Genomic DNA, 20,288 nt, shown 5'->3' with positions numbered 1-20,288 from the left:
GTCCCATCTTACTTAATTTCCAAACATCTGGCCTCTTCTCTACAGAAAATGGCAAACTTACTTTCTGACTGGACACCATGGGACCAGACTTTGAATTCTTATATAAGAATATGTGAGACTGTGCGTTTTGTATGTACATATATGCATGCATATATATGTATATACATAAATACATACTTACATAGGAAATGACAAATACCCATTATGTTCAATAATAATAGTTTATGTATATACACAGATAGGAATCTTAGCCATTATACATACACATATATATATTTTGTTCACAACTCCAGGGACTCACATATATTGTTTCACAGCAGCCCTATAAGCTATAAACTAATTGCTCTATTCTTACATATAAGAGTTAGGCAGAGATAAGTCAAATACCTTGCTGGATGTTATCTAATAGACAGCTGAAGATTTAAGCACAAGTATGTCTAGATCCAAAACTGCAAGGTCCTTAGTTTTCAGCCTGTCTATCTCTCACACTGAATCTTTTTAGACATTGCCAGGCCCTACATCCATCTCTGTTCAGATGCCATGCAGCACCTTCCTTAACCTCACCTGTCCAGGACATTGAGGCTCTGTAATGCCTCCGTAATTTCCCCTTTTATCTCTATGCCTTCTCAGTATTTCCTGAATTGCCCTCCATCTACCATATGTAAAGGAACTTCAAGACTGTGTTCTTAATTCTGTTAATCTGTTCTCCAAAAATTCAGTTTACTTTTAGACTTTTAAATTTAGTTCTTTTCATGACTTTCTGCTCCACGTCTCCAGTCCTAACTTTTTCTTAAGTTCCAGGCACACATATAACAGCTGGACTTTCCCTTTTGACGATCTTCTGGATGCAACATTCAACATGTCTAAATCAGCATTGCACATTAAATAAAGAGGGGAAACCCTCCCTTCTTACCACCCTTTTTCCCTCACTCATATTACCCATCTCCTTCATGGCCAGTCAGAAACCTGGCATCTTTGAACTTCCCTTCTGGCTAAGACGGTGGGCTCAGTAGCTGGACCCCCTGGACTTACATCCCAGCTCTGCTACTGACTTTGGGCCAATTGCTTAATTTCTCCAGAACCCAAATATTCCTCTGTAAAACTGGAGTGGTGATAACAATGATAATAATACTGACCTCACAGGGTTGTTGGATGGTTTAAATAGGTTCCATAAAAAATTTAGACCAGCATCCAGCACATAGTACTTGCTCAGTAAATTTCAGCTCTCATTTTTTATTTAATTGCTAGATCTTTATAATTTCCCTGAAATGTATGGTTATGTTTCTGTTGCCTAATTTTCTGTATTCCACCGCCCTATGTTAATATCTAGATTAATGCAAACCATCTCTGGATCAAATTATCTGCAATCCAGCCTGCATGTAGCTACCGAATCAATCTTTCTAAAGCACTGTTGTAATTATAATTCAAAAATCCTTTAGTGGTTCCTCATGATTTCAGGATACAGTGGAAACTTTTCCTTATCTTGGCATTCAAAGCCTTCCACGAACTAGCTTCTGACTTCTACCTTCAATTGATTCTATCTCTCCTCTCCTATTTAACCCTGAGCAGTAGACAGGCAGATTTCTAATTTTTTCTTAAATATTCTGCTTTGGCCTGCCTTTTTGCCTTTGTTGTAACTAATAGTTATGCATACTATGTACCAGGCAAGGCAATGTGTTGATATTTTTAAGATGTGATTTTATTTATCCTCACCACAAACCTATAAGGTAGTGACTATGCTATCCCTATTTTACAGATGAGAAAACTGAGGCCTGGAAAGGGTGAGTGATTGGCCAAAGGACACACAGTTAGGAAGTGATGGATCCAGGATTTGAATCCCAGTTGATTCTGTAATTTTAACCATTCTACCTTGATGCCTCCCCTCTGCTACATTTCCTTTCCAGCAGGATGCTTTCCTCTGCATTCATCTCTTTGATTCCCACCTATTATTCAAAGCCTACCTTAGAGATATCTTTTCTATAAAGCTTCCCCAGACTCCTTCAAACTCTAGTGAACTCCTCCGTAGGATACAAGCTTCTTAAAACTAGGAAAGATGTTTTATTTTTCTCACAAAGTTCAGTGATGTCTTGAGTACAGTACTTAATAAATTCTGATGATTTATTGGTCTTGGATTTCTTTTCTAATGAACTTGGAGGCATCTCCTTGTAACTAAGCCAACAAATCTCTGATTGCTCCTTATTACTGGTTCTTGCCCATTGTCCTAGCTAGGACTTTTGATTAACAATATGTTTCTAAAACTAAAGCAGAAAAGAAATGTGTTGGAATGGTGTGGAGTGTCTCATAGAATGGTTGAGAAACAGGCTTGGTCTAGAAACAAGGAGAAGAAAGCCTGTAGAGGGCCCAACGGTACCATCCCATGGAACACTCCATGCCATTCTGCTGGATTTTCCCCTCCTTTGCATCAACACAGACTCTGTCTATCTGACATCCCCATATGCTGCCGGGTGATGCCTCTTTTTGCCAATATTTCAGGAAGCTATGATTAGCAGCTGAGGAAATGGAGAAATGAGTCATTCTCGTATTGCAGAAGTTGAAAAGTGGGAGGAACTCTAGGATAAAGAACTGTGGCGCCTAAAGAGGAATAGAGGACAAAATAGATGCAAGTATTGGACAGACAGAAAGTCACTTAACAGTTTCTCAAGATTATTCAATGCTTTGTTATAACACAGTATGCTCATCTTCTAAAACTGTGATTCAGAAATTTAAGGCACCATTGTTGGATGGATCCACAGGTGGTTTTCAGAAGTTTGTGACTCTTGACCATGCATGCACATTTTCTGAGTGCTTATATTTTTCTGATGAGTGGGTTCATAGCTTTTATCAGATTTTAAAATGAGCTCATGATCTAAAAAGGATTATAAAATACTATTTTTAGCCATCAACATATACACATAATCTAACCCCAGGAAATCAGGTGATCCAGAGTCAGACTCTCATCACACCATATAAGGAAAAAATAATAAATCTGAAGATTCTGCATGTACTATAATATACCTGTTCATCTGTCAGATGTCAAAGCATTACTTTGAGGGTGAAATCTGTTTAGCACTAAAGACATATGGTGGAATTTCTAAATATCAAATGACCAGGGATCAATGGACTTCTGCTCGGTGGAATCCTTAGTTTGCCTAACTAAGCCAATTACAAAGTAATGATATAATTTATCTCCCCAGCTGTCATTTTATAGCATCATGCTATTTTTCTGATTGGTTTCAAAAGAAGGTCTTCTCAGTCTGCGTGCTAAGACAGAAATAATCAGAATCCCTTTTTCCCTGTCTGGCACAAATCACTGCATGACAAAGTAGAGACAGGTGAATGGCTCAGGCCTGGGGTACATGTGTGCCTATCAACTAAATCTAATTATTACTGGGGAAAAGAGAACAGCCTAGTCCTGTGGCCTCCAAATATTTCTGCCTCACCTAGTAGAAAAAAACTGAACATACTCCTATATTATATATCTGTTTATCAATTATATGGCTTTTATCAATAGCTAATATTTCAAAGCACAATATATATATGAGACAAGGTTCATTGTTAAGCATAATAAATGTAAATCCCTAATTTATTCTTTATTAAACATATATTTAACTAATATATACTGAAAGCCTTTTGAGTGCCGCGTGTTCTAATCACTGAGGACCCAGTGAATGAAACGAAATCGCATGCTCATGGAACATACAGCCTGGTAGAGGAAGAGACCCTGAGTAAAACAAATAAATAAACCGTACAGTTGTGTTACGTGTCAGTGACTGTGATGGAGAAAATCAAAACAGGAAAGAGCATCTGGGTGGGTTTGAGGGGAGAACTGCACTTTTAAATTAAATAGCCCCAGAGAAAGGGCTTGAAGATCTAAAGATGAGGGAACTAACTCTGTAGCTCTTTGTAACTATTTGACATACAGATTCAAGGAGTCCTTGTCTGTGTGCATTCTATTAAATAATAGTCAAGCATATTTTCTTTATTTAGATAGCCAATATACAAAAAATTCTAATATCGTCTTCTTGTTCTCTAAACAATCACTTTGGGAACTCCCCTCGGAAGATCACTTATTTAGTCTACACTTAACAAGAGCAATTGCTTTAAACACAATTCTCAGACCTCAGCCATATTATTACAGTTGACTTTTGGGGTCTAACCAGAATTATAAAGTTTGGGTGGCTGTTTTGACAGCCATGGAGCCCTGTTGTCAATTAACTGTTCAATTCAATCTTGATTTGGTTGCATGGGTGGTTTTACATCATATGGTTTGTTTAGCTGTGAACAATTCTCTTAAACGTCCAAAGTCATTTTGTGTTGCTTTATTGCAGGTGAAGAGGGAGGATATATGCACAAAAGCAGTATCTGAACAGCTGGTAGTTAGTTACTCACAGGAAGTGGTAACTTGACAGCTTTCCTTTCCTTTCTGTTGAGTTACATTCATGTAGCATGAGCATTTCCCTTTTTACCAAGAAGAAAGATTTGTTCAGCCTGGTGACGCTTCAGAAGAGAAGAGTTTAACGACATCGATATTTTGAAATATTTTGTGACTCAAATTATAGCAATACGATGAGTTTTCGAGGGAAGGTTTTTAAACGGGAGCCCAGTGAATTTTGGAAGAAGAGACGAACTGTGAGGAGAGTAAACCAAGAAGAAATCCACAGATTTAGTTCTGTAGGTATCCAAATGTCAATGTTTTGCTTTCCATCTTTCCTTCAATCCTTTCTTTCAAAAATGATTAGCTCTACAGTGGTATTCTAGCACAGGCTGCTGGGTGAAGTCTTATATGGAACAGAAGATTCCATTTGGGTCCTAAATATTCTCTTTTACTTCCATCATTATTTTTGAAGTCACGCTGTTCTCAAACCGCATGTAACTCTTTTAAAATATGTTCATAGAGAATTTAATCATTAAAACATTACTATAATATTTGGAATTTAAGGTGATCTTAGTATTATGGTACAAATTAAAATTTCTGAAGAAGTTATTCTCTTTATTAAAGAAAAGCCTCTAATTGCCTAAGGACTCAGTTGATGACATGTATATGGTTGTATTTTTAAAAAATTGTCATTGCTCTATTTTATCATATGCCACTAATTATTTATTTTAAAATTCTTAGAGCAATCCAAAATATGAAAGAAAAAGTAAATAAGCATTTGATTAATAGAGCCAAGGAGGACTTTAAAAAGTGATACTTTTAAAGGTTTTAAAGGTTAAAAAGATTTGGTTTTGTTTTGCTGTTAAAAATATTTCTGCCTTATTGTTTGCAAACAAAATGAGAGCTTGAAAACCTGTACTTATTACAGAACTTTACAGATCTATAAACTGTAGAATGTATAGAACTTTACAGTTCTATAAACTACTGACAGTTGAATATCAGAGCTGATTGTTAGAGCACTTCAGTGACTTTCATGTAAAGTGAAGGGCCCACTTTGTATGTTAAATGGCTGCGGCAATATTCCTGGGTAGCTTATTTTAGAAGAATGTTCATTTCACATGGTGGGTCTGGCTTTGCTTGGCTTTTTCGGAGCAGGGTTTCTCAACCTCAGCGCTATTGTCATTTGGGGTCTGAGAATTCTTTTCTGTGGGGGGCTGTCCTGTACCGTGTAGGATGGTTAGCAAATTCCTGGCTTCTATCCATTTAATGCCAGTGGCAATCCCTCCCCAGTTGTGATGACCAAGAACATCTCCAAACATTGCTAAACGTCTCCAGGAGGGTGATCACTGATCACCCATATGAAAACCACAGTTCTAGGGGTGAAAGATCTTTTTGTTCATAGAAACATCTTTAATATAGAAACAGAGATGGCTTTTCAAAAAAAAAAATATATATATATGCACACACACACACATGCATATATATAGGCTCTTTATAAATATGAATAAGTACATTGCCTCTCAATGAATAGAGGCCCTCTTTATACTAACAATTAGTTGACGGTAACTTGATATGAATAGAGTTTATTAGAGGTCTGCTCAGAGGGTTGGTACTGTGTTGTTGTTTGTTCAGTTTCTATCTCAGGAGTGTGTGTCTGCCATTGGTGAATACATGCAGTTGAGCCCCTACCCTTGTTCACATTAAATGTAGCTCTCATCTTTCCACTGGGTATTTCATAACTGGAATATGCAGAGTCCTGGACCTGACCTCTTTCTCCCCATTGGTCAGAAATAAGAGCCTGGACCTAACCACTTCCTCCCCACTGGTCAGATATATCTTCCCTACTGACTCCAAAAGAGCCTCGTCAGCCTGTTAAGGAGAATAACTGTTTCAAAATATTGCCTGGTTTGAGCTCATTTTTAACTTGAGTCTTGTCCCCAAAACATAATTTCCCTGCTGTATTTATCTCAATGAAATTTAGAAGTAGCATGGATTATGTCACCCTGAGAGTTATTTCTTGTGTCCACTAAAAGAGAAAATGCAAAGAAGAACATGTCTATCTTACTGAGACCACACATACAGTGTTGGCAAGAGGACAGTCCCCAGAGTCTCACCATATAATGAAGCTAATCACTGTATTAAATATCTTAATTGAATTTGAACGTATTGCTACTGAGTACTATGGGAAGAGCGGCCAGTAAGGACGCGGTATTTTCCCACAGCATTCAGTTAGCAATGCATTCAAATTTAATTAAGATCATTCATACAGTGATTAGCTTTCTTCGACGACAGAAGGCACTGGGGATGTCCGTGCTACAGTTGCCTGCTTTTGGTCTGCCTAAGATAGGCATATCTACTTTCACAGGTTGTCTCTTGTATTGAGTACGGGATTGTCTGATCCATCCTTAAGTATTATCCTGAGATGTGCTTTTCATTTTGGAATCCAAGAAAGTGCAACGAGTAATTAGAGCACTAGGATTTGAAACAGATATCATGAGGAAGTCGTTCTCCCTGCCGCTCTCACCTGCCATCTATATGACCTTGGGCAAGTTACTTAAATCACTCTGAACCTCAGTTTCCTCTTCTGTAAAATGCTTATAATAATACCTATCCTGCGTTAAGATTGTTTATTAGAATTCAGTTTGGTACTGTGCATTCTGAACAGTTACAAGTGTTGTGTTGTGTAACTTGAACAGTTACAAACAAGTTACAAGTGTTGCCAAAGTTACAAGTGTTGTGTAGTGTTATTAAAACTAAGTAAAATATTTCCATTTCCAAGGACAAGGGAAAAGGGACACTGAAATTGTCTTTCTAGTGCCTTCAGCAGTTGAAGTCACTGGACTACAGGTCACGCTTTTCTCCTGGGAATCTTTTTTTGATAACAGTACCACCTAGGAGACAGACTTCTGAACTGCATTAAGCTGAGTGCTTGAGGTCCCAGATCTTTCTATGTGTCAATACAGTTTATTTCAGAAATACCATGGTTTTTTTTCTACCCAGTCTAAGCAGAGTTTAGCTGAAACTCACTCACAGCCTCATTGTACTGTGCCCAGCACATTCATCTAAGATTTCTAAAATCTAAACCGGCCGGGCATGATGGCTTATGCCTGTAATTCCAGCACTTTGGGAGGCCAAGGCAAGTGGATCACAAGGTCAGGAGATGGAGACCATCCTGACTAACACGGTGAAACCCCATCTCGACTAAAAATACAAAAAATTAGCCGGCCGTGGTGGCACGTGCCTGTAGTCCCAGCTACTCGGGAGGCTAAGGCAGAAGAATCACTTGAACCCAGGAGGCAGAGGTTGCAGTGAGCCGAGATCGTGCCACTGCACCCCAGCCTGGGAAACAGAGCAAGACTCTGACTCAAAAAAAAAAAAAAAAAAAGAAAAGAAAAAAAAATCTTAAACCAACATCCCTAGACTGGCTTCAGAGCCTATTCATTTGAATAGTGATAAGGGAAGGAGCAATTCAGTTGACAAAATGCCCAACAAATAAAGATGAGACCTAAAGTTAAAGAAGAAAGCAATAACTTCTTTTAAACTTTTGGATATACTCATAAATTGTAGTGAAAGAAGAAAAAAGTGATTGTTGCAGATACTTATCATATCTGTTTTTGTGATGATCATGTAGATCTTGAACTCAAGTCATTTCTGAATCGAAAGAAAATTTAGAAATGGTTTAATTTTACAGTAATCTCAAATACCTATCCAGAGCTCTGTGACTTCCTAAGAATTATGCAACCCAAATTTTATACCCTCTTGACCCAGATGGACTATTCTGTATATTCTGGGTTTTTTTCAAATGCTATTTGAAGCTGTATATTTTATGTAGAATTTTTAGTTGTTTTGAAAGTTTCCCTTATTAATCTAATTTTCAAATGTATTGTCTGAGAAATGCCACTTATCACAAACAACATACAATTGAGAGACTAAAGTTGTGTTATGAAAAAAGCTTAAGGAAAAGTGAAATTGTCATGTTAGATCATCAAGTAGAACTTCTTCCCTTAATTTTTGAAATGTGTGTGGTGGTCTGCAGTTGATGGTTTTCTTTTTAACTGCCTTTCTATTTTTATTTTATTCTTTTTTTTAACTAAAATTATTCAGTGTGATCTCTGGTGCAAAGGAAGTCAATAAAGAGATCATTTCCTTCCTAAATTCTGTGTCCTAATTTAGAAAGATTAAAAACAGAATTAAGTTGAATTACTATATCAATCATCTGCACAGTCATAAAAATATATGAACATATTTAAATGTGATTTGTTGTTTTTAAGTTGTTACTGGTTTATGGGTCATTAATCTGCAGGATTTCAAAATATTTGGAAAACTGGATACCCATGAAAATTCATCCTCTTATCTTTAAAGTACCTATTAGCACCTTAATAGGAAAATAAAAATGAAAACTATAAGTAGAGGATATAATCTGAATAGCTTTAACATATCTCTAATATACATTATTTTATATTGTATTGTACTATTATTGTTCAAGTCAGTTTTTTCTTCTTGAATCTTCCATGCTAATGTGAGAAGCCTCCCTTACTGGTGATCTGTGCTTCGTTAGGTGCTATCTCTTTGTTTTGTACAACCATTCATAGGGCGTTGCTTATTTAGGCTGTTGTGAAACGAGCCAGTTAGCTGAAAGAAGCAATGGATGGGGTTCCAGGAGCCAGGATTTTGGTTCTAGGAACAATGAAACAAGGCTGAATCAGGGTTGAAACACAAAGGAAAGCAGGAATGAATGTTGGAAATGGACAGGTTGAAGAATGCAAAGAAGCAGGAGTAACCGGGGGATGTGAATTCAATCCAAGAAATGGAGACGTGAGATTTGAAACTTGGTCTGCCTAAGAATCCAGGTGAATGCAGATCAGAGGACCTGGGTTTGAGCCGCAACACTGAACAGTTAGCTCATGTGTCAGGGAGCTGCAGAGAAGCTGCTTCCAAAATGGAAATGAGAGGAGTACCTGTAATTTAACCAAGAATGGTCTTCCTTTCCCTAGCAGCTGACTGCGAAGGGAGGGAGAAGAGTTAAACCAGAAGTGAGCCAAGCTTCTGAGCATGGGCTGGACCGTTTGCTAGAGAAGAGGAGTAGCAACAGGGACAGGAAGGAGGGTCATGATCCCAGCAACCCTTTATTTCCTGGAAGGTGGCAGTGGTACAAAACTTCTTAATTTTAAATATTCCCTCAATTGGTGGCAATTGTCATTGTGGATGTTGACATACACACTAATAACATTCATTATATGGTTCCTTAAATCTACCCTTTCATTTTCTTTCCCTCCTATAAACTTTTTTTGTTTTTTTGAGATGGAGGCTCACTCTGTTGCCCAGGCTGGATTACAGTGACGAGATCTCAGCTCACTGCAACCTCTGCCTCCCGGGTTCAAGAGATTCTCCTGCCTCAGTCTCTCGAGTAGCTGGGATTGCAGGCGCATGCCACCACGCCTGGGTAATTTTTGTATTTTTATTAGAGACGGGGTTTCACCATGTTGGCCAGGCTGGTCTCGCACTCCTGACCTCAAGTGATCCACCCGCCTTGGCCTTCCAACGTTCTGGGATTACAGGCATGAGCTACCACACCCGGCCTGAGCCACCAGGCCCGGCCTGGTCCTCTTTCCCCACCACTTTGTTCCCCTGAGGTGCCTGATGACCTTATTATACCAGCCCCAGCCTTCTCTTGCCGTTTGCTGCAGAAACTCAAAAGTGGAGCAGAAATAGTATGCCAAATCACAGCTCTATTCCAGAATCCTCCCAACAGGGAGTGAAGAAAAAGCATTCCTGTTTTCTGTTCTCTGTTTTGCAAGGCTATGTTCTTTGCTGGTGGAGTGGAGTGGAGTGGACTACAGGCTTCAAACTGAGCTGGGTTAGAATGTCAATTCTCCCATCAACTTGCAGCCAAGTTGTTGAAGTCTTCAAAATCCAAGCTTACTCATCTAAAAAAAAAAAAAAAAAAAAAAAAAAAGAGCAGTAATGATCTTTTCCAGGGTTGATGTTGGTATTCAGTGAGAGAAGATATTAAATACTGATTATGGTCTTTGCCATTGATTATGTATGATAGTGGTAGTAGAAAAATAATAACCATTATTGGCATTTACAGGGTAATTTATTTTAAAATGGTAGTGCATATTGTTACCATTATTATCAATTATTTGGGATGACTGTTATTTCTACAAGAAAACACACATGAATTAGTTTTACTATAATAAATAAATACAGCAAATGTGACTTGTACGATGAAAATGGGGGGAGGAAGAAAGGTGAAACCCCTATAATATACAACAGATGAGACATACCTAAATCATTGCTAGCTTAGGTGTGTCTGATCTGTTGTATATTGCAGGGGTTTGCCGGAACTTCCAACACAACCAGGCACCTCCTACAGAGAGCAAAATTATAGTATGTGACTATCATCACTGAAGGTAAACGGGGTCTTAAACTCATCTTTTGGCTTCCAGATATTCTGCTGTCATAGGAGAGTGATGGGTTGAATGGGTAAGGCTTAGTGGAAAATTAGAGATCGGGGCTGCACTGAATGTATTTCCCTGGAGAACCAGGAAGGTTCTTAAGCCCCCATTTTCAGGATGCTTGATACCTGGTGTACTTTTCACAGAATGAGACAATCTTGGGTTGCATTGGTAATTCAGGAGTTTACCAAACCTAAATTTCCACACCTCAAAGACAGAAGTCATTAGCTGAAAGAGGTCCTCCTTTAAGACCATTCAAATCCAAATAAACATAAAAATTGAGGAAATAATAGTCCCTTATTCTAGGCACTATTCCTTGTATTATATCTCATTAGATTCCTATAGTTGCAAGCATTGGAAACCTACTCCAATGAACAAACACAGTCCAGAGAAGGGGACAGAAGGAAGAGTGGAGAGATGGGCTCAGAAAAGAACGAGGAATGGACTTAGAGAAGCTCAGAACAGTGGGAAATGGGTGGTTTTGATGATTCGAACTAATGGAAAGTCTTCTGGGAGTGTAGCCCCAGAAATGAAACAATTCCAATCCTTTCATCAACATTTGCATCCTTCCACTCAAGATTCAGAGTTCGGCAGGAAAGAGTTGAATGGGTCTTGCTGGGGTCACACACCCATGATGCCAGAAAATCAGGACACTTTGATTAGTCAACTCCACCAAGGCTGCTTCTTATGGGAATGTGGAAAGAAGTAAGTCCCCAAAGAAATGGAAATTAAAATGCTAGTACTAAAAGAAAGTAGGATGAGTGCCACATAGGCCAAAAGACAACAAATATCCACTATGCATATTCAACTTCAAGTAGCCACAGGTAGGAAAGGAAATAAAAGAATGGTCTGTCATTATGGGAAGACATACTGAAATTATAAAATGCCTATTGTTGACAAAACTATTTACATTTGTATTGTGACATGTATGTGCGTGTACAATACTTGACCTGTGAGTGAATGTTTTTGTGATTATTAAAATAATAAGATAGTATCTGAGGTTAAGCTGGTGACAGCTCTCATCACAGGCTTCATATAAATTAATCTAAAATTCTTCAGTTTACTCTAAGGCATTAATTTCCCTTGTGTCAGGCAGCCTTGTAATTGGGTTGTGATGTATTTTTAATGATATTTATTATCATTCAAGTGTTTCTAGAAAACTAAATGAGACATGTAATTTAGTTTGATTTAGATCTTCTTGGATATTTTCTACTTCTTTACAAATACAGAGAAGCAGCCACTTTTAAATTTTATTTTTATTTGCTATACAAAAATGTGTGAATTTTAACATGCTCATAAGAGATATACATGGTCAGATTTCTTTAAAAAGAAAATAAGGCTTCAAAGATCCAAATTTAGTTTGAAAGTGCACCTTACATCACAAATCCTATAAAGCTCATTTGTGTCCTTGCTTTCCCTAAAGAAATTAAGGGTTAACAAAATAGAAAATTCTGATTTTTCTAACTATAATGTGTGTGTTGAATGTAACAATACAGTCATCCCTTACATCTGCAAAACATTTTATGCTTTACCGACTTTCACCTGCTTTATGTCACTGAAATGGACTAAGACATTCAAAGAGTTACTGCTGATTGATTTCTTGTGAGAGCTGTGTCCGTCTTTGTTACCAAGGGAGCCATTTCCAAATTCAGCTTAATCTGAGTTTGCGCAGCTGCACAGTTGTTAACTTTGATTTGGCTGGTGTTTTTCCATTCTCATGAAACTGTGTGGTTCAAGACAGACAGAAGGTTAAAGGGTTAGTGTAAGATGGCTTATTCTTTACTTAATCACTTCCTTTTTGGTAGGAAAAAGTAGCCTTGTTTTCAGAAGCTCAAACATTTGAGAGGTTCTCCAGGGGAACTCCCTCTGATGAAAGGCTAAATTAAATCTGTTACATGACCCAGGCTGACAGCTGCGGCCGTGCATCCAGCTGTATGGACTTTCTCCGATCTTCTCATTTGTTTTAAACACAAGTGGCGTGGAAGTTGGCTTCATTCCAATTACATTAAGGTCAAAGGGTCCTGGATTAAGTTAAGGTCTAAAGAATCCATGTGTCATTTAGATCTTCTATTTCTTCTAAGAAATCTAATCAGTTATCTTGATATAATACTGAAATTGGTTAACAGCTGTGTTGCTTCTCATTTGTTTTGGGGATTTCAAGATTGGAATTTTTGGAGGGTCTCTCAAAAGACCCCATGAATCGTCACTGTGAGTGATTTGCTTGTCCGTGTGTCAAGATGTGAAGAGAAGTGAAAAAGAATTAGCATGTGGTGTTCTAATAGAGCCTACTCTATTGGTACCAAACTAAATACCTATTTTTTGTTAGTTTTTCTGTGTCATTAACTAGGATGAATAGTTTTGAAAACTAAAGAAGCCACTCAGATACAGGATTAATTCTGTTATGAATATTGAAAATAGAATAAAGGTTCAGATATATGGGAACAACAGTGCTGGCTGAGGAAGAGGGAGTTCCAAATGGCATCACAGGATCTACCGCATGTCACAGAAAGAACATACAACTTCTCAAAGGAAGTGGGGAACGCTCTTTTCATAACGTTTCTTGAAAAGACTAGGTTTTCTGAAAAAGAGAACCAAGAATAACTACTTCAGGTAGACAAAACTAGAGCAACCCCAATGGTGAATAACCAAGACATGGCTCCCTAATTACATTCAAAATGTAGATACCAAATATGCGGCCCTCAGTCACGAGGGATTTGCCACAGAGATGTTCTCTCTTCCTCTTTCTATCAGTCCTTTTCCTGATTAGCTCCCCAGTGCCGACAAGCTCACCTTGTATCTGTGTAGGTCAGAGCTGCAGAGAGATATTCAAAGTATCTGCAACATTGATTGTTCTTTAGATTTTTCTATTTGCAAAGCTAATGAGTTTAATATTAAACCAATCCTAAATTTAATCCTTCTCTTTTGATCTGCAAGTATAAATACATGAAAATATTTTCTAGGCCATTTCTCAAGGAAAACAAAGGTAGAATTTCAAAGTCACTTTCATTTGCTGATATGCTAATTAGGTAGATCGCTTTCCTTTTTCCTATGGGGGATAGAGTAGACTGACTTCACTCAGGAGATTCTGGAAGGAGAAGCTGTCCTTTTTTTATTGAGTACTCTTCATTATGACTACCATTTTTGCCTCCAGTAGAATCATTAATTTTCAGAGTGTTATTTTAATAAAATTTAAATAATAAATATGAAAGAATATAGGACAGTTCCTGGTACATGAAGAATTCATTGTAGTTGGTTTGATTAGCTGATTGGCCCATGTTTCTTGGGTAAAACATGTAGGGTAATTTTCAATCATCTTCAAATAAAAACAAATCTACATTTGTCTGATATTCAGTGGTTCACTTACCACTTTTCATACTTTATCTACTTCATCTTTGCAGCAACACTGCCCTTTTCCCATTTATCCCAATATCAGCTGTTGCAAATGACTTGTCAAAGTTACGTAGCTGGTAGGTAAGAAATCCTGAACTTCCAACTAGAGATTCTGATTTCTAATCCTTTGTGACAATGACCAATACACATGAGTATTTAAGTAAGTTACCAGATGTTGATGGTTCCCTACAGAGGTGAAAAATATTTTAGTTATTAAATTGCTAATTGCCCATCTCCTTTTTGCTGACATTAGCTTCTAGAACCACATATATAATCTGTAATTATTTTCCCTGGTCTCCTTTCCCCAGGGTTTTGTGTATCTTTTCTTAATTACTTGAAACTGTTGAACTTCTATGTGAAGTCTCACTGTGATTTTTCTAGGCTCCCTCTCTGGTGGATTTTCAGAGGGTAAACAATTTTAAAATCAAATAACTCCCCAGTGTTTCCATGAACACATGATAGTTTTGAGAAACCAAGTTCATTTTCTCACCACGAGGAAAGCAATACATGTTCATTGTAGAAATTTGGAGAATGCAGAAAAACAAAAATGGCAAAATCCTAAATATCATAACTGATAATATTAGGATCCATATCTCTAATGTTTTCTCTTTAAATTTATTAAATCTTGTGTGATTATTCTGTTGTATTATATTTATTACCACTTTATTGAACAATAATACATAAGCAATTTTGCTTTTTATTACAAGCTTTAAAAAATTTAGTTTTAATGGATATGTATTGTTTCTTAGGATGAATGTACCATAATTTCCTAATTATTTCTTATCCATGATGATTTACTGTTTCTCATTTTTAGCTAGTTGGTGCCCTTACTATCCCTTAGACATATGGGTATTCTGGGCTCAAACTCTAATGTCATAATAGCTATGAATCTAGAACCACTGTCAAGGTGACCTTAACCTCTTTCCTTCTGAGGTAGCGAGTGCCCTTTCTTTATCTTTTCTTTCATACCAATGTTTGCCATCTTGATCATGAACTCCAGCCACTTCGTGTTTTCCAAAAAGAAAAGCCAATTATATGCAAAATATTGTGAGTTCACTAACTTTGCTGAAGAATTGAAGCGTTTAGTAAATTTATGGCATGCACTGCACCATTATTTATGGCATGTACTAATAGTCATTCACGGATTTATGCCAACCCTTATCCTAGTTTCAGTGTCCTTCCCAAAGCACACCACAGCATTAAGCCTATCTCCACCATACACAGTTCTCTGAAAAAGATACACTGTTTGTTTGGAACAGCAGCTCTGGAGTCTTCACGTATTGCGTATAATCTCCACCAGCCTACGTTTCTCCCTTATACCTTTGGATTAGGGTGACTATATTTTCTCCATCTTGTTACAAAGATAATATTGCAAAGACATCCTCGTATAAATCTTGGATTATATGTGTGCTTGTTTCTTTAAGATAGAATCCCGGAAAAGGAATTCTTGGATCTGGATGAAATAATATAAATTTATTTATTTAACAAATATTTATTGAGTGCCTACTATTTGCTCTTTGTAGACATTAAATTTATAATACTGATGCTTTAAATCCCTGACTAGTGAACATTAAAAACCCATAGGCTTTATCTATTAACACTTGGATAATGAGGATTATACCTGTGGGCTCTTCCAGGGGTTTAAAAAGTATTATCTCATTTAATCCTGTGAGGCAGCACCTACTAAACCATTTTACAGATGGAGAAATTAATGCATGGGGATTTTAATTACCATGGCTGAAGTTCCACAGCTCATATGTGGCAATGCCAAAACTGGAATCCCAGGAATTCTGGCACTAGAGTATATGTTAAACTCTCTGTTGCATCGTAACATAGAAAACCTATACTCACACTCTACTTTATACTTTGGATTTTTCCAAAATAAGGCTGGGTAGTCTAGCTTATGTTTCAGTTAGATTGTACTTCCATTCTGGAGGAATATGAAGGTTGGTAATTCAGCCATGTAATTTTTAGTGTTACATACTTCAAATGCTTATTTTCTTCAATGTCATTTCTTCATCCATTTGATCTTGAATTATAGTGATGAAAATAATTCAGATATTTGTAATGGAATACTTTGTTCTTGCTTGTTTCAAACCAATTGAGATGCCCTGGGTAGCCCAGACTATTACAAAGATGACAGTTTTACCACCCTGGGGCTTAGATAATCGTCTTGGCATTCAGTAGTGAAATCAGGTAGACGGGAAGCAAGCATTTGTTTTTGTGACAGGAGCCCATTCTTCTGCTGTGAAGTTGATTTGGAGGAGAGCTGTGGATTTGGGGAACTAGATCAAAGAAATCTCTTAATTCTCTCTAAGAAGAATAGGGCCTCTCACCACTGTGGTGCAACACCAACCCTAATGCATAATAACAGGTACTGGTGGGTGCCTTTTCCCATGCAGAGTGACTTTAGAACAGCTAATGAAATTCATTACTCATTTGAGAGAAAGAGAGAAAGAGTAAAAAGCACTATAAAAATCCAAGCCAATTCAGAGTAATCTTGGCACATACGTTATCCCCGTTGGTGCATTTCCAAAAGAAACAAGCACATTAAATTCAAGAGGGACAACCCAACCCTTGTTAAAGCTGTAAATCAATGCTGCTCAGTCCCCAGTTTCACTCAATGTCTCTGCAAGGAGCAGTAGTGAGAAATTAACTGATCCCACCATCCTTGTATACATCTGTCTCTTTACACCGAGCAGGCAGCTCCCTTGCTGCGGACAGAACTACTGGTTATGTAGCCTGGATTCTCGCCATCACAGATGTGTAAAGCATCTGTGACAACTTTGGCCTAATCCCAGGCTCTAGACACTATGGAATATAGCATTGCTATTTCTTTTTAAACTTTATGTCCACAAAATTATGATGCATTGAATATCTTGAATGTTACACAATGATCAACAAATTCGCTGGAAAGATTGAACTTCACCAATCTATTCCTCCAGAGGCCAAAACTTAGTAAATTACATGAAGTAGATCTGCTGGATTTTGCAGTTCCATGTCAAAATAACCCCAGTGCAATATTCTAAACAGGAAAGGCCTAATAAATATCATTCATTAATTGATGTCATAGCCTGAAATGAATACCTAAAATTATGCCTTTAGATGCTTGCAGGCCATATGTTTTATTTGGGTATATCGAACCAAGGTTGCTGCAGCCACAGCACAGAGTACTAACCACTATACGATCACGGCGAACTACCGGGGACCGTTATTTGGGTATATCAAGGCAAGTTAGGATTTAGTTTCTCTGTGGTTTTATTAATAACTTGTGACTTGGGAGCTCTGATTTGCCTATTGTACTAATTTAGGTGGGATTGATTTTAGGTAACATTGGGGTACCAGAAAAAGATCTTCTTTGAAAGATCTTCTTGTCTCCAACTCCTTAAATAATGCTGGATTTGGGGACTAATGGGTGATAAAATTTAAAAGATAGTGAGAACCCGATTATAGAAGTCCTCTCAAAACATCCATATGTCATTTGCCTTTAAACCTATAAATTACAATACACACTAAAACCACACTCTCATATCTCTACTTATTTTGGTGTGAGGAGGGAGAAGATAAAAGTGTTATTAGCCACATCATGGACTATTGCTGTAAATACCAAAGGGCATCATATACTTAAGCTGAAGAACTCTTAGAGACATAAACAATGAACCAAATCTAAGGCAGACGTAAGAGCTTCCTGAAAGGGTTTTACTGTACATTTTGTTTCGTTTGCTACATTTGATACCTACACACTCAATAGGGAGGAAAAACAGGTTTCAGAATAAGCCAACTGTTTCAGACTTGAAGGCCTGTGGGGGCAGCTGGTAATATAAAAGTAATATGCTGCAGGGTAAGATAAAGACTACTGAGGGCTGCAGCTGAATTGGAGAGAAATACCATGACTTAAAGACATTCAAAACCAATTAAAAAGAAAATAAATGTGGGTGGCAAACCAAACATCTGGAACGTGCATTTGCCTTTTGAGCTGTCAATCTAAATCTTTGGAATTAACCTTTGCCTGGGAAATAAGGAATTAGAACTTAAAATAAGTCTAAATAGAATAATATCAAAAGGCAATGATTCCAGAAAGTCTTTTTTTCCACTACCCAAGTCATGCCATAGCATCTCTGAATTTTCTTCCTCAAAATACTCAATGTCTCACAGCTCTTTCATTAAATATGTTGGTCAACTGAATTTCTTTTCTCCAAACATTGTGTGGGGTATTTCTTTTTTACTAAACTAGCCACCTTTCTGGAAGGACCTTCTAGACAGAATATTCACCTGGCATTACCCTTAGTTTCCTTAAGCATTTGTGAAGTGAGCTAGGTTTTTTTTTTCTAATGTAGAAAGTATATGATGACCCTTGCCATTGGCCTACTATGTTCACATTTGTTTTATTTTTTATATTTGGAAAATTATCAAAATATATATTGACTGCTACTTTGAAAAGCCCATTAGCATTTATTAAAATGTCGATGAAAGTTTCTAGGGCCTTATCAGAAGAGATCTTCCAAAGAAAGCCTTAGGAGTCAAAGCTAACTCTGTGTGCTTTGCAGAATGAGGAAGGGTGGCATATGTGAGTGTGGGGAAGGAAGAGTTTGGTGGGAAAGTATCTGTTGATGTCACTTACGTGAAAAAGAAAAATAATAATTTTTTTCACTTATGGCATCACTTTAGCGTTCAAATTTTGTAGGAACCACTCAAGCTTCTAGGAGCCCCAAAATAACCCAGAGGACCACCGCTTTTCACTTAGGTTGCATAAATGCTTCATCAAAAGGGTTAGAGGATGCAGATTGTGTTTTTGGTTTTCTGTTTTGGATTTTGTTGTGTTTTGCGGCGGGGGAGGGTCCACTTTTCTCACCTTATGAGTTCTGTACAATTGGAACAAACACATCAACCCTATAATGAAACTGTCACATTTCTCCCTCTATTTTATTTTTATTTGGCACTATGAGGGGCTTCTTTGAGGGGAGCACATTCCCTCTTGGCTTCAGGAATGTAATGCAATGTGATTATCGGGCTATTTTTTCACTTATCCATTTTCATCACACTGCATCCATAATAGTCCTGTCGTTCAGTTCTATTAGAAAATGACCTAGCTTGTCTCTGTAGAGACAAAGAGGCTCAGAGCCAAGCAATTAATCCTGACACAGGATCCATATGTTCGTGACAACCAAGACTGCCTGTGATACTTTCATTGCTAGCAAGGTGCCAACATTTTTAAATAGACCCAACAGAACTCATGAGGAAGTATCTAATTCAGAAGAAATGATGATAATCATCATAATACCATAGCAAGTAAGCAGAAGGTCTTTCTTCATGTTGACAAAGATAAAATTTACATAAACATCTATTCTGTGGATGTGATAGGGCTGGGTATCATGAGCCTTGGGGACTCAATAAGAACAGCTTGAATTTCTGAGGGAGATATCGGGTATTTTAGGATTTTCTCATATTATTTCAAATCTGGAAATAATACGTATGTGGCTTTGCCCTAAATTCCTGGAGTTTCTGTGACTGCATTGGAAGGATTGTGCAGTGTCAAAGCCTCAATGATAACTAAGAGATGAAATCCAACCAGGCATAGAAAAAGGAGATGGTATATGTCAGTGATTAATACCATATTTTCTTTTTCTACAGCAAGAAAAGCCTAGGCTTCTCGAGCCTTTGGATTATGAGACTGTCATTGAAGAACTTGAAAAGACCTACCGGAATGATCCTCTTCAAGATCTCCTGTTCTTCCCCAGTGATGACTTTTCAGTAAGTCTTCTCTTCTCAAGCCATCTAGATTCAGGAGGGCCCTACACATTGGGTCATTGTCTTTCCCTGTAGATTCAGAGAGTCCAGGCCTCCCTGTGGCCACCCTACATCTCAGTCTCTGCAGCAGGAGTTCACATCCTATAACAGAAAGTACCCCAGGGCCCCCTCAAGTTGAAAGATTGGAGGCTGAGTGAGTCAGTGGCCACTGGGGACTGGGAGGAGGCCCAGGACACTGCCCGGTTCCAGCTGGTACTCGTGTGCCTGCCAATGTCCAGGTTTCTGACCACTGCCTTACCTGGACTCACAGAGCACTT

General features: G+C 37.8%; 1 protein-coding gene across 12 annotated transcripts in view; it reads left to right on the top strand.

The window, feature by feature from the left end:
• The window catches only part of DOCK10 (dedicator of cytokinesis 10), a 277,788-nt gene that overhangs the window by 90,802 nt on the left and 166,698 nt on the right, over positions 1-20,288 (top strand). For 10 of the 12 annotated variants that reach the window (XM_055109148.2, XM_034955285.3, XM_034955280.4 and 7 more), the window contains exon 2: positions 19,855-19,974. In XM_055109148.2, the coding sequence (XP_054965123.1) occupies positions 19,855-19,974 (120 nt within the window). Of the gene's footprint in view, positions 1-4,328; positions 4,672-19,854; positions 19,975-20,288 lie in introns of those variants that run through there. The other 2 variants (XM_055109149.2, XM_034955286.3) reach the window with 2 other exon arrangements.

Source organism: Pan paniscus, chromosome 13 (assembly GCF_029289425.2).
Source record: "Pan paniscus chromosome 13, NHGRI_mPanPan1-v2.0_pri, whole genome shotgun sequence".
Lineage (NCBI taxonomy): Eukaryota > Metazoa > Chordata > Mammalia > Primates > Hominidae > Pan > Pan paniscus.
This window is presented reverse-complemented; position numbering and strand designations above follow the sequence as displayed.